We start from the raw sequence: 14,315 nt of genomic DNA, 5'->3' as shown, positions 1-14,315 counted from the left end.
TGACCGCTCTTACAGTACAGACCTCCGCAGTGTGACCGCTCTTACAGTACAGGCCTCCGCAGTGTGACCGCTCTTACAGTACAGACCTCCGCAGTGTGACCGCTCTTACAGTACAGACCTCCGCAGTGTGAGCGCTCTTACAGTACAGACCTCCGCAGTGTGACCGCTCTTACAGTACAGACCTCTGCAGTGTGAGCGCTCTTACAGTACAGACCTCCGCAGTGTGACCGCTCTTACAGTACAGACCTCCGCAGTGTGACCGCTCTTACAGTACAGACCTCCGCAGTGTGACCGCTCTTACAGTACAGACCTCCGCAGTGTGACCGCTCTTACAGTACAGACCTCCGCAGTGTGACCGCTCTTACAGTACAGACCTCCGCAGTGTGACCGCCTGTTTGATGGCGCTGCGCACAGTGATGACATTGGGTATTGTGTTCGAGAAGCTGCTGCTTACATCATGGATGACATCACAGGATAGTGTGAGCCCTTGATTCATTTTTCCATAACATTATACACGGCTTGTTTCCATGGTAACGACCATCCTGTAATCCAGCACACTATAGAAAAAACTGCCGGCCTATGTGCACTTCCACGGTCCCAACCGCCATAGAGGCCGGTGCTTTTTCCTATAGTGTGCAAGCACGACCACCGCTGCTGGATTACTGGGTGGTCGTAACCCCAGGATATGAGCAGTGTATAATATGATGCAAAAATGAATCCAGACAGCAAAGGTGGCAATATGGAGAATCACAATACATTAGTAAGAGCCTGGTATTAACTTCATCTACATAATAAATGCCATTTGCTGAAGTGACCAAACCCACACAGAACCCGGTTTATAAACAGAAAATCCACACAGACTTCCGTGCATTTCTGCACCAAAAACCTTTGTATTACTTGCGGTCACTTGAATGGGTCTGCAAATCTGGAGAAGCACTACGAAGTTCTATCCTTTTGTGGAACGGACGGATCGCGGACCCCATTCAAGTGAATGGGTCTGTGATCCGCATGCGGCTGGCCCATGGTCGGTGCCCGTGCATTGCAGACTGCAATTTTTCACGGACCCGTAACAAATCTATAGCACATTTCATGAGCTACTTGCGAACGTTGGCGCGGCGTTCACACTATGCAGCAGCATGAATTCACATCTGCGGTTTTTCAGTCCACAGCGTCAGGATGACTGAGAGTTACTAAACTCTCGCTTACTTTGCTGCTCCTGTAAACCGCTGTCCGCCGGCACTGTGTGAACACGTCCTTGGGTCTAATGACCCCCAACACCACAGTGGAAGGCGGCGGCGCTGCCGCCTCTCCGGGGTCTCCCAAATCCGCTCATGGTTATATATTGTACTGCATGACCCCTGTACTGGCCTCAGTATGCTGGGACTTGTAGTTCTACAGCATCTGCAGAAGTCATCCTGGTTCCCTGTGCCTGGATTCTTCCGGTCTGATACACATACACACGTTATACGGAGCTGTACGGACGTGACACATCTCCGTATATTATAGAGGGGCGATTATAACACACAATCATCATTATACATTTATAATCACAGCCATATAACCCCCATCACAACTACATCTCCCAGAATCCCCCGGAAGGAGCGTCCACGACTGATGACGTCACTGTCGGCGCCTGTCAGGAGCAGGCATGGCTGCTGAGAAAGCTTCTAGGCTGTTGTCACTGAACGGTCTGTTCCCGGTGTATAAGCCGCCGGGTGTCACGTCAGCCCAGACCCTCAACGACCTGAAGAGCCGCCTGCTGAGAGGTCAGCCCCGGGGCAGCCGCGAGCTGTTCACACACCGGGCGCCCTGCGTACATACCGCTACGTAACGCTGAGGCGTGACCTGCGGCAGCCAATCAGATCGCCGCATTCATTTTCTAACCTGTGCATGAAAATGAAAGCAGCAATCTGATTGGTTGGCCTAGTCAATGCTGCCTTTATGTGGCTGCAAAAGATGGCTGCCAGTCTGTATAGAGAGATTTGTGGCGGAGCCGATTGTATTGCAGGCAGACGTGCCAGTGTGGATTAGTAGCGCTCATGTAGAGAGGGTTATGTTCGCACCAGTTGTCGGTGGCGGTATTCACACCGTTTTTCAGTGTTTAGTCTGTTTTTCAGTGTTTTATAAACTGTGTAAGAATCGTAATGACATCACACGATGAGCGTCGGTGCGGTTTTCTATAGATTGGGCGACGTAAACATTTTCCAAAACAACTAATGACGGTGTTAAAAAAAAAATCTAGAATTAATGCGACCTGCTGACCTCCGCTTTCAGACCGCGCCCCATGTCAGACTGGAGCTGCACGCTAGACTTTTATATACATATCTAAGATCTCTGCTGGCTGTCGGTGAATGAGAACTCTCTCAGTATTTCCTGCTTGTTCAGTTTCTGCATGGGAGATGTAGCGGAGATTCGTTAACATTAACCATTTGTTTGCCGGGCGGGTGGTATTTTGGACATTTGCTGACTTGCGCGCTTCCTTGTGTCCACGTAGAAGCCGGGCTGAAAGAATTTACGAAGAGAAAGAAGCAGACGCTGAAAATTGGCCATGGAGGGACCCTGGACAGCACGGCGTCCGGACTGCTGGGTAATGGGGGCGGAGGCGTCGGGCAGGTCTGCCCCAGAATGAAGGGCTTCTGTCCAGGCGCCGTCGGGGTCATGTGACTGAGGCCTTACTCTTTATTTCCTCTCTCCCTCGGTGACTTCTCCTGGTTTCCATCCAGTGGTCGGTGTCGGAGAAGGTACCAAGATGTTAGGGGCGATGCTGACCGGGAGTAAGGTAACCGCCCTGCAGAACCAGCGGCTGATAGAAGGGGGTGTCAGACTGCGCTTCTTACAGGGGCCCGTCTCCCATATTTATCAGTACTGTACCGTGGCAGGTTATGGGTGGGATTCTCCTTTAATCTTAAATCCTCCGCTCTTTCTCATCTGTCGGGATTAGGCCCCTTGCAGACGAGCGTTTCTCACTCTGCGCAGCTCCCGGCCTGACCTTCCAGCACTGACGGGGTCACATAGCATTATATTGAGTTATAATGCTATGTAACCCTTACAGTTCTGGAATGTATTGGATAACAGTGGCAACATTATGACATTGTTATCCAATACATTCCAGAACTGTAAGGGTTACATAGCATCAGAAATCAATATAATGCTATGTGACCCTCGTCAGTGCTGGGAGGTCAGGCCGGGAGCTGCGTTGCGGACTCGCTGCGGGAGGAACGCTCGTCTGCAAGGGGCCTAAGTTCTGCCATTTATTAGTCACAGATGATTTTATTACTTGTTTCCTCTCTGGCAGAAATACATGACCACCGGGCAGCTGGGGAAAGCCACCGACACCCTGGACGCATCTGGGACTGTGACACAAGAGAAGCCTTACGGTAAATGCTCCAGCGGCAGAGGGGCCATTATATTACCCATAATCCCTGGTGTGAGGGTGATGTCATTAGTTGACTTATCACTCGGCTTCGCAGAGCTGACTGTTTTACTGGTTGTTACATCATTAGGAGGCGCTCATGTCCTGCAACCTGATTGGACCAGAGATCGACACAATATAAAGCTGTGTAATAAGCCTCACGGGGGTGAAATGGCTGATAACAGGGGGCAATAGACTGTATTCTCCTGTCCTACAGTCATCCTCTCCCCTGAAATGGCTGATAACAGGGGGCAATAGATTGTATTCTCCTGTCCTACAGTCATCCTCTCCCCTGAAATGGCTGATAACAGGGGGCAATAGACTGTATTCTCCTGTCCTACAGTCATCCTCTCCCCTGAAATGGCTGATAACAGGGGGCAATAGACTGTATTCTCCTGTCCTACAGTCATCCTCTCCCGGTCTGAAATGGCTGATAACAGGGGGCAATAGATTGTATTCTCCTGTCCTACAGTCATCCTCTCCCCTGAAATGGCTGATAACAGGGGGCAATAGATTGTATTCTCCTGTCCTACAGTCATCCTCTCCCCTGAAATGGCTGATAACAGGGGGCAATAGATTGTATTCTCCTGTCCTACAGTCATCCTCTCCCCTGAAATGGCTGATAACAGGGGGCAATAGACTGTATTCTCCTGTCCTACAGTCATCCTCTCCCCTGAAATGGCTGATAACAGGGAGCAATAGACTGTATTCTCCTGTCCTACAGTCATCCTCTCCCCTGAAATGGCTGATAACAGGGGGCAATAGATTGTATTCTCCTGTCCTACAGTCATCCTCTCCCCTGAAATGGCTGATAACAGGGGGCAATAGATTGTATTCTCCTGTCCTACAGTCATCCTCTCCCCTGAAATGGCTGATAACAGGGGGCAATAGATTGTATTCTCCTGTCCTACAGTCATCCTCTCCCCTGAAATGGCTGATAACAGGGGGCAATAGACTGTATTCTCCTGTCCTACAGTCATCCTCTCCCCTGAAATGGCTGATAACAGGGAGCAATAGACTGTATTCTCCTGTCCTACAGTCATCCTCTCCCCTGAAATGGCTGATAACAGGGAGCAATAGATTGTATTCTCCTGTCCTACAGTCATCCTCTCCCCTGAAATGGCTGATAACAGGGAGCAATAGACTGTATTCTCCTGTCCTACAGTCATCCTCTCCCCTGAAATGGCTGATAACAGGGAGCAATAGACTGTATTCTCCTGTCCTACAGTCATCCTCTCCCCTGAAATGGCTGATAACAGGGAGCAATAGACTGTATTCTCCTGTCCTACAGTCATCCTCTCCCCTGAAATGGCTGATAACAGGGAGCAATAGATTGTATTCTCCTGTCCTACAGTCATCCTCTCCCCTGAAATGGCTGATAACAGGGAGCAATAGACTGTATTCTCCTGTCCTACAGTCATCCTCTCCCCTGAAATGGCTGATAACAGGGAGCAATAGACTGTATTCTCCTGTCCTACAGTCATCCTCTCCCCTGAAATGGCTGATAACAGGGGGCAATAGACTGTATTCTCCTGTCCTACAGTCATCCTCTCCCCTGAAATGGCTGATAACAGGGGACAATAGACTGTATTCTCCTGTCCTACAGTCATCCTCTCCTCTGAAATGGCTGATAACAGGGGGCAATAGACTGTATTCTCCTGTCCTACAGTCATCCTCTCCCCTGAAATGGCTGATAACAGGGAGCAATAGATTGTATTCTCCTGTCCTACAGTCATCCTCTCCCCTGAAATGGCTGATAACAGGGGGCAATAGACTGTATTCTCCTGTCCTACAGTCATCCTCTCCTCTGAAATGGCTGATAACAGGGGGCAATAGACTGTATTCTCCTGTCCTACAGTCATCCTCTCCCCTGAAATGGCTGATAACAGGGGGCAATAGACTGTATTCTCCTGTCCTACAGTCATCCTCTCCTCTGAAATGGCTGATAACAGGGGGCAATAGACTGTATTCTCCTGTCCTACAGTCATCCTCTCCCCTGAAATGGCTGATAACAGGGGACAATAGACTGTATTCTCCTGTCCTACAGTCATCCTCTCCTCTGAAATGGCTGATAACAGGGAGCAATAGACTGTATTCTCCTGTCCTACAGTCATCCTCTCCTCTGACATGGCTGATAACAGGGAGCAATAGACTGTATTCTCCTGTCCTACAGTCATCCTCTCCTCTGACATGGCTGATAACAGGGAGCAATAGACTGTATTCTCCTGTCCTACAGTCATCCTCCCCCTGAAATGGCTGATAACAGGGGGCAATAGACTGTATTCTCCTGTCCTACAGTCATCCTCTCCCCTGAAATGGCTGATAACAGGGGGCAATAGACTGTATTCTCCTGTCCTACAGTCATCCTCCCCCCTGAAATAGCTGATAATAGGGGGCAATAGACTGTATTCTCCTGTCCTACAGTCATCCTCTCCCCTGAAATGGCTGATAACAGGGGGCAATAGATTGTATTCTCCTGTCCTACAGTCATCCTCTCCCCTGAAATGGCTGATAACAGGGGGCAATAGACTGTATTCTCCTGTCCTACAGTCATCCTCTCCCCTGAAATGGCTGATAACAGGGGACAATAGACTGTATTCTCCTGTCCTACAGTCATCCTCTCCCCTGAAATGGCTGATAACAGGGGGCAATAGACTGTATTCTCCTGTCCTACAGTCATCCTCTCCCCTGAAATGGCTGATAACAGGGGGCAATAGACTGTATTCTCCTGTCCTACAGTCATCCTCTCCTCTGAAATGGCTGATAACAGGGAGCAATAGACTGTATTCTCCTGTCCTACAGTCATCCTCTCCCCTGAAATGGCTGATAACAGGGAGCAATAGACTGTATTCTCCTGTCCTACAGTCATCCTCTCCCCGGAAATGGCTGATAACAGGGGGCAATAGACTGTATTCTCCTGTCCTACAGTCATCCTCTCCCCTGAAATGGCTGATAACAGGGGCAATAGACTGTATTCTCCTGTCCTACAGTCATCCTCCCCCCTGAAATGGCTGATAACAGGGGCAATAGACTGTATTCTCCTGTCCTACAGTCATCCTCTCCCCTGAAATGGCTGATAACAGGGGGCAATAGACTGTATTCTCCTGTCCTACAGTCATCCTCTCCCCTGAAATGGCTGATAACAGGGGCAATAGACTGTATTCTCCTGTCCTACAGTCATCCTCTCCTCTGAAATGGCTGATAACAGGGGGCAATAGATTGTATTCTCCTGTCCTACAGTCATCCTCTCCCCTGAAATGGCTGATAACAGGGAGAAATAGACTGTATTCTCCTGTCCTACAGTCATCCTCTCCCCTGACATGGCTGATAACAGGGAGCAATAGACTGTATTCTCCTGTCCTACAGTCATCCTCTCCCCTGAAATGGCTGATAACAGGGGGCAATAGACTGTATTCTCCTGTCCTACAGTCATCCTCTCCCCTGAAATGGCTGATAACAGGAGGCAATAGACTGTATTCTCCTGTCCTACAGTCATCCTCTCCTCTGAAATGGCTGATAACAGGGGGCAATAGACTGTATTCTCCTGTCCTACAGTCATCCTCTCCCCTGAAATGGCTGATAACAGGGGGCAATAGACTGTATTCTCCTGTCCTACAGTCATCCTCTCCCCTGAAATGGCTGATAACAGGGGGCAATAGACTGTATTCTCCTGTCCTACAGTCATCCTCTCCCCTGAAATGGCTGATAACAGGGAGCAATAGACTGTATTCTCCTGTCCTACAGTCATCCTCTCCCCTGAAATGGCTGATAACAGGGGGCAATAGACTGTATTCTCCTGTTCTACAGTCATCCTCTCCCCTGAAATGGCTGATAACAGGGGGCAATAGACTGTATTCTCCTGTCCTACAGTCATCCTCTCCCCTGAAATGACTGATAACAGGGAGCAATAGACTGTATTCTCCTGTCCTACAGTCATCCTCTTTCCTGAAATGGCTGATAACAGGGGGCAATAGACTGTATTCTCCTGTCCTACAGTCATCCTCTCCCCTGAAATGGCTGATAACAGGGAGCAATAGACTGTATTCTCCTGTCCTACTGTCATCCTCTCCCCTGAAATGGCTGATAACAGGAGGCAATAGTCTGTATTCTTCTGTCCTACAGTCATCCTCTCCCCTGAAATGGCTGATAACAGGGGGCAATAGACTGTATTCTCCTGTCCTACAGTCATCCTCTCCCCTGAAATGGCTGATAACAGAGGGCAATAGACTGTATTCTCCTGTCCTACAGTCATCCTCTCCCCTGAAATGGCTGATAACAGGGGGCAATAGCCTGTATTCTCCTGTCCTACAGTCATCCTCTCCCCTGAAATGGCTGATAACAGGGGGCAATAGACTGTATTCTCCTTTCCTACAGTCATCCTCTCCCCTGAAATGGCTGATAACAGGGAGCAATAGACTGTATTCTCCTGTCCTACAGTCATCCTCTCCCCTGAAATGGCTGATAACAGGGAGCAATAGACTGTATTCTCCTGTGCTACAGTCATCCTCTCCTCTGAAATGGCTGATAACATGGAGCAATAGACTGTATTCTCCTGTCCTACAGTCATCCTCTCCCCTGAAATGGCTGATAACAGGGGGCAATAGAGTGTATTCTCCTGTCCTACAGTCATCCTCTCCCCTGAAATGGCTGATAACAGGGGGCAATAGACTGTATTCTCCTGTCCTACAGTCATCCTCTCCCCTGAAATGGCTGATAACAGGAGGCAATAGACTGTATTCTCCTGTCCTACAGTCATCCTCTCCTCTGAAATGGCTGATAACATGGAGCAATAGACTGTATTCTCCTGTCCTACAGTCATCCTCTCCCCTGAAATGGCTGATAACAGGGGGCAATAGACTGTATTCTCCTGTCCTACAGTCATCCTCTCCCCTGAAATGGCTGATAACAGGGGGCAATAGACTGTATTCTCCTGTCCTACAGTCATCCTCTCCCCCCCTGAAATGGCTGATAACAGGGGACAATAGACTGTATTCTCCTGTCCTACAGTCATCCTCTCCCCTGACATGGCTGATAACAGGGAGCAATAGATTGTATTCTCCTGTCCTACAGTCATCCTCCCCCCTGAAATTGCTGATAACAGGGGCAATAGACTGTATTCTCCTGTCCTACAGTCATCCTCTCCCCTGAAATGGCTGATAACAGGGGGCAATAGACTGTATTCTCCTGTCCTACAGTCATCCTCTCCCCTGACATGGCTGATAACAGGGAGCAATAGACTGTATTCTCCTGCACAGTACAGGTTGGGGTGTGATTGTGCGGTTGTTCCTCTCTATACTCAGTGCTTTCTTCTCTTTTGCTCAGATCACATCACTAGAGAAGAATTGGAGAAGGCGCTGGAGAGGTTCACCGGGAACACCCTGCAGGTGCCTCCACTGTAAGTCTCCCTGCCCTGTGTGGTAATGGGGGCAGTGCTTTATATTATTACATGGTGTGGGGGAAGGGTCTCCAGGAGAGATGAGCGAATTTCAGGTTATGAAATTCGTTCACGCTTCGTTTACCGGAAAATGGTGAATTGCATTATGGATTCTGTTACCACGGACCATAACGCCATTCTATGACGGAATGCCTTTAGGGTCCATTCACACGTCCGTTTTTTCTTTCCTGATCTGTTCCGTTTTTTGCGGACCAGATCTGGACCCATTCATTTTCAATGGGTCCTGAAAAAAATCGGACAGCACAATGTGTGCTGTCCGTTTCCGTTGTTCCGTTCCGCATGTCCGTTTAAATATAAAACATGTCCTATTCTTTTCCGCAAAATTCGGATCCTGGTACAATACAAAGTCAATGGATCCGCAAAAAACGGAAGACATTCGGATGTCATTACGTATGTCATCCGTTTTATGCGGATTCCGTTCCTGGAAATGACATTTTTAAAATTTTTATTTTTATTTTATTTTATTTTTTCAAAGAAATCCAAACAACTTTATTTATACATGTTTCCGTTTTTTGCGGATCCGCAAAAAACGGATGACATATGGAAACATTTTCAGGAACAACGGATCCGCAAAAAACGGACCGAAAATTGGGATATAGAAAAATACTGACGTGTGAATGTAGCCTAAGAGACATTCCGTTATTTAATCCGTCATAATAGAAGTTTATGGGCTGCAAAACGGATCCGTCCGCTTTCCGTTATGCAGGAGAGCACTCAGGATCAGGAGAGGACTCCATCATCACGTAAACCGGACGGATCCGTTTTGCAGCCCATAGACTTCTATTATGACGGATTAAATAACGGAATGTCTCTAAAGGCATTCCGTCATAGAATGGCGTTATGGTCCGCGGTAACGGAATCCATAAGGTAATTCACCTTTTACCAGTAAATGAATTGCAAACAAATTTCATAACCGGAAATTCGCTCATGTCTAGTCTCCCGTGTTGTATACTATTACACTGTGTGGGGGGGAGGTTGTGCACAGGTAGTTTGAATTTCACTGTCTGCAGAATTGGGGGGGGGGGGGGGGCTGACTCCTGGTGCTGGTAACATGAAGGGTTAATGGTCGTATTTTTCAGCTTCTCCGCCTTGAAGAAGAACGGGAAGAGGTTGTCGTGTCTGGTGAGATCAGGGGCTGAGGTGGAGGCGAAGCCGGCGCGCCCTGTGGTGGTCTACAGCCTGACGCTGACGGATTTCCGGCCTCCTCTCTTTACTCTCTGTACGTGGCCGAGGTGCAGGGTCCGGACCGCGCCTGCGTTCTGTGGCTGGTCCTAGTGATATCTGACGGTGGGGATCAGTATGGCCGCCTTCAGAACCTCCACCCACAAGGTTCCTAACCTGCACTGCTGTGCACTCTGCCCCCGCTTAACGGTATACAGGAGGACACCCGCAGTGCCATCCGCAGTGCCATGGGGGAAGGGCTGCATGCTGTCGCCCGGTGTATATAACGGCGCAGTCTCCCCATGGAGAGATAGTTCCCCCTAATCCTGACTTAGGCCTCTCACCCAGTTAAGCCAGTCCTCTCTGCACTGATGAGGGGCAATCGCCCCAAAACAGCAGATGAGGTGCTGGGTTATTTACTATCCGAGTCATGTCTCAAGGGTTAAACATTGTCTTATAGGATGGCTGCTTTACATCTGGTGGCATCAGAGGCGGAGCTTGCCAAGTGCTCATTTGCATACCTTCTTCCCAGAATTCCTGAGGAGCATGTATGGCCTATAAGTCTCCCCAAGGAGAGATAGTACCCCCAAATCCTGTGTATATATCATGGATGTTAGATGGGTGTCGTGCGCTCACCTCTCACCGCTCTCTCTTCTGTCACAGGTGTGGAGTGTGGAGGCGGCTTCTATGTCCGGAGTCTAATCAGAGACATCGGAGAAGGTAACGTCGCCCTGACTCTTCTGGTGCAGTCATTGTGTGTGGTCTCTTTCTCCTGTGCAGTCGCTGTGTGTGGTCTCTTTCTCCTGTGCAGTCGATGTGTGTGTGGTCTCTTTCTCCTGTGCAGTCGATGTGTGTGTGGTCTCTTTCTCCTGTGCAGTCGCTGTGTGTGGTCTCTTTCTCCTGTGCAGTCGATGTGTGTGTGGTCTCTTTCTCCTGTGCAGTCGATGTGTGTGGTCTCTTTCTCCTGTGCAGTCGATGTGTGTGGTCTCTTTCTCCTGTGCAGTTGCTGTGTGTGGTCTCTTTCTCCTGTGCAGTCGCTGTGTGTGGTCTCTTTCTCCTGTGCAGTTGCTGTGTGTGGTCTCTTTCTCCTGTGCACTCTCTTACTCCTGTGCATTTGCTGTGTGTGGTCTCTTTCTCCTGTGCAGTTGCTGTGTGTGGTCTCTTTCTCCTGTGTGGTCTCTTTCTCCTGTGCAGTCGCTGTGTATGGTCTCTTACTCCTGTGCAGTCGCTGTGTATGGTCTCTTACTCCTGTGCAGTCGCTGTGTGTGGTCTCTTACTCCTGTGCAGTCGCTGTGTGTGGTCTCTTACTCCTGTGCAGTCGCTGTGTATGGTCTCTTACTCCTGTGCAGTCGCTGTGTGTGGTCTCTTACTCCTGTGCAGTCGCTGTGTACGGTCTCTTACTCCTGTGCAGTCGCTGTGTGTGGTCTCTTACTCCTGTGCAGTCGCTGTGTACGGTCTCTTACTCCTGTGCAGTCGCTGTGTGTGGTCTCTTACTCCTGTGCAGTCGCTGTGTACGGTCTCTTACTCCTGTGCAGTCGCTGTGTACGGTCTCTTTCTCCTGTGCACTCTTTCTCCTGTGCAGTCGCTGTGTACGGTCTCTTACTCCTGTGCAGTCGCTGTGTACGGTCTCTTTCTCCTGTGCAGTCGCTGTGTGTGGTCTCTCTCCTGTGTGGCCCCCGTGTGCATTCCCACCCCCATCACTGTCAGCCATATTAGCTCTTATGGGGATCATTTCCTAGTCGTTCGGTCACCCAGAGGGGCCTCCCCTTCCATCTGTCACAGTGCAGGCGCCTCCTGTCCCTCTCGCTCTACAGCGACCGACTACCTCTGTCCGCAGCGTGTGAGACACGACCTGGTGTTGGGGGTCACGAAGGTTATGCATCATATACATGTAATTCGGTGACGTCATCGGACTGACTTCTCGTGTACCCGCACGTTGTCCAGGACTCAGCTGAGGGGTGCACGGCTGTGGCTCCTCCTGTCACCTGTGTCATTGCCAGACTGTGTCCCTCTCCAGTATCCCCTGGAAATGAGACTCATGTTCTTCCTCCTGTCACAGCTTTGTCCAGTTGTGCCAGTGTGAATGAGCTGATCCGCACCAAGCAGGGGCCGTTCACCCTGGACGATGACACCCTGAGGGAGGATCGCTGGGACCTTGAGCATGTCGCCCGGGCACTGCAGACGTCCACCCCACCCCCAGAGCAAGCGTCCAAGAGGCTGAAGACTGAGGAGGACGGGGCGCCCGCTGTCCAATCCTAAGGAACAGTGTGCCGCCTCCTGAGTGTTCTCCACCCAGTGGATGGGACAGATCCCCAGACAGACATGTGCGCCCCCTACAGGGGGGGGTCACAGGGAGCGCATCTTCTCATACCTCACCCAATGAGGGCCGGAGAGGAAGAGTCCAAGGAGACAATCACTGAGCCCAGGAACATGTATATAGTATGTACAGCCACTGAAATAAAGCTATGATATCACTGCTTCGTGTGTCCGCCTGCACTGACCGGCATGACAGTGTCATCCACAGGTCCCCATGACAGTGTCATCCACAGGTCCCCATGACAGTGTCATCCACAGGTCCCCATGACAGTGTCATCCACAGGTCCCCATGACAGTGTCATCCACAGGTCCCCATGACAGTGTCATCCACAGGTCCCCATGACAGTGTCATCCACAGGTCCCCATGACAGTGTCACAGGTGTGGCACAGATCCCCCCCCCATAACAGTGATGTCATCCGCAGATTCCCCCCCCCCCCCCCCCCCCCCCCCATAACAGTGGTGTCATCCGCAGATCCCCAATAACAGCAGACTGGTACTGGCCGCCTCCCCCCGTCGCTGACTGGTACTGGCCGCCTCCCCCCGTCGCTGACTGGTACTGGCCGCCTCCCCCCGTCGCTGACTGGTACTGGCCGCCTCCCCCCGTCGCTGACTGGTACTGGCCGCCTCCCCCCGTCGCTGACTGGTACTGGCCGCCTCCCCCCGTCGCAGACTGGTACTGGCCGCCTCCCCCCGCAAGATAAAGATAAACCACAAAGCAGATACAACTCTAGGAATCCATTTCTCAGGACCAGGACACTCCATGAATGACTTAAAGGGATTTTGTGTATAGAGCTGAGGACATGGGTTGCTAGATGGCCGCTAGCACATCCGCAATATCCAGTCCCCATAGCTCTGTGTGCTTTTATTGTGTAAAAAACCCGATTTGATACATATGCTAATTAACCTGAGATGAGTCCTGTATGTGAGATGAGTCAGGGACAGGACTCCTCTCAGGTTAATTTGCATATGTATCAAATCGGGTTTTTTACATAATAAAAGCACACAGAGCTATGGGGACTGGATATTGCGGATGTGCTAGCGGCCATCTAGCAACCCATGTCCTCAGCTCTATACACAAAATCCTGGTGACAGGTTCCCTTTAACCCCTTAAGGACCGGGCTCATTTTCACCTTAAGGACCAGGCCATTTTTTGCAAATCTGACCAGTGTCACTTTAAGTGCTCATAACTTTAAAACGCTTTGACTTACCCAGGCCGTTCTGAGATTGTTTTTTCGTCACACATTGTACTTCATGACACTGCTAAAATTGGGTCAAAAAAGTTAATTTTTTTGCATAAAAAAATACAATTTTTACCGTAAATTTTGAAAAATTAGCAAATTTCAAATTTTCAGTTTCTCTACCTCTGTAATACATAGTAATACCCCCAAAAATTGTGATGACTTTACATTCCCCATATGTCTACTTCATGCTTGAATTGTTTTGGGAATGATATTTTATTTTTTGGGGATGTTACAAGGCTTAGAAGTTTAGAAGCAAATTTTGAAATTTTCAGAAATCTTCAAAATCCCACTTTTTATGGACCAGTTCAGGTTTGAAGTCATATTGTGAGGCTTAGATAATAGAAACCTCCCAAAAATGACCCCATTCTAGAAACTACACCCCTCAAGGTATTCAAAACTGTTTTTTCAAACTTTGTTAACCCTTTAGGTGTTCCACAAGAGTTAATGGCAGATGGAGAAACAATTTTGAAATTTCTATTTTTTGGAAAATTTTCCAATATAATCAATTTTTTCCAGGAGTAAAACAAGGGTTAACTGCCAAACAACACTCAAAATGGGTTGCCCTGATTCTGTAGTTTGCAAAAACACCCCATATGTGGTCGTAAACTACTGTTTGGCCGAACGGTAGCACATAGAAGGAGGGGAACACCATATGGGTTTTGGAAGGCAGATTTGGTAGGACTGGTTTTGTTTATACCATGTCCCATTTGAAGCCCCCTGTTGCACCCC

The 14,315-nt window shown here is 49.4% G+C and overlaps 1 protein-coding gene across 2 annotated transcripts; it reads left to right on the top strand.

Annotated features, from left to right (window-relative positions):
* The first annotated feature begins 1,593 nt into the window (after positions 1-1,593).
* TRUB1 (TruB pseudouridine synthase family member 1) lies at positions 1,594-12,621 on the top strand. Of its 2 annotated transcripts, none has more exons than XM_040437824.1 (8): positions 1,594-1,784; positions 2,495-2,587; positions 2,724-2,779; positions 3,296-3,377; positions 8,735-8,807; positions 9,947-10,086; positions 10,692-10,748; positions 12,088-12,621. In XM_040437824.1, exons 1-8 carry the CDS (start codon positions 1,649-1,651, stop codon positions 12,285-12,287), a joined length of 837 nt encoding a protein of 278 aa, XP_040293758.1. In that variant the 5' UTR covers positions 1,594-1,648; the 3' UTR covers positions 12,288-12,621. The 2 variants fall into 2 exon arrangements, with proteins under 2 accessions (XP_040293758.1, XP_040293759.1); XM_040437825.1 differs by having other exon boundaries at positions 1,596-1,766; positions 12,088-12,619.
* Positions 12,622-14,315: the final 1,694 nt, after the last annotated feature.

This window comes from Bufo bufo, chromosome 6, assembly GCF_905171765.1.
Source record: "Bufo bufo chromosome 6, aBufBuf1.1, whole genome shotgun sequence".
Taxonomy (NCBI): domain Eukaryota; kingdom Metazoa; phylum Chordata; class Amphibia; order Anura; family Bufonidae; genus Bufo; species Bufo bufo.
The sequence above is the reverse complement of the archived record's forward strand: the minus strand, read 5'-3'. Positions and strand labels throughout refer to the sequence as shown.

Coding starts and splice junctions, on each gene's coding strand:
- TRUB1 (XM_040437824.1), top strand. CDS start 1,649: ATGGCTGCTGAGAAAGCTTCTAGGCTGTTGTCACTGAACGGTCTGTTC. Junction 2,780..3,295: donor CGATGCTGACCGGGAGTAAG/GTAACCGCCCTG, acceptor CCTCTCTGGCAG/AAATACATGACCACCGGGCA. Junction 3,378..8,734: donor GACACAAGAGAAGCCTTACG/GTAAATGCTCCA, acceptor TCTTTTGCTCAG/ATCACATCACTAGAGAAGAA.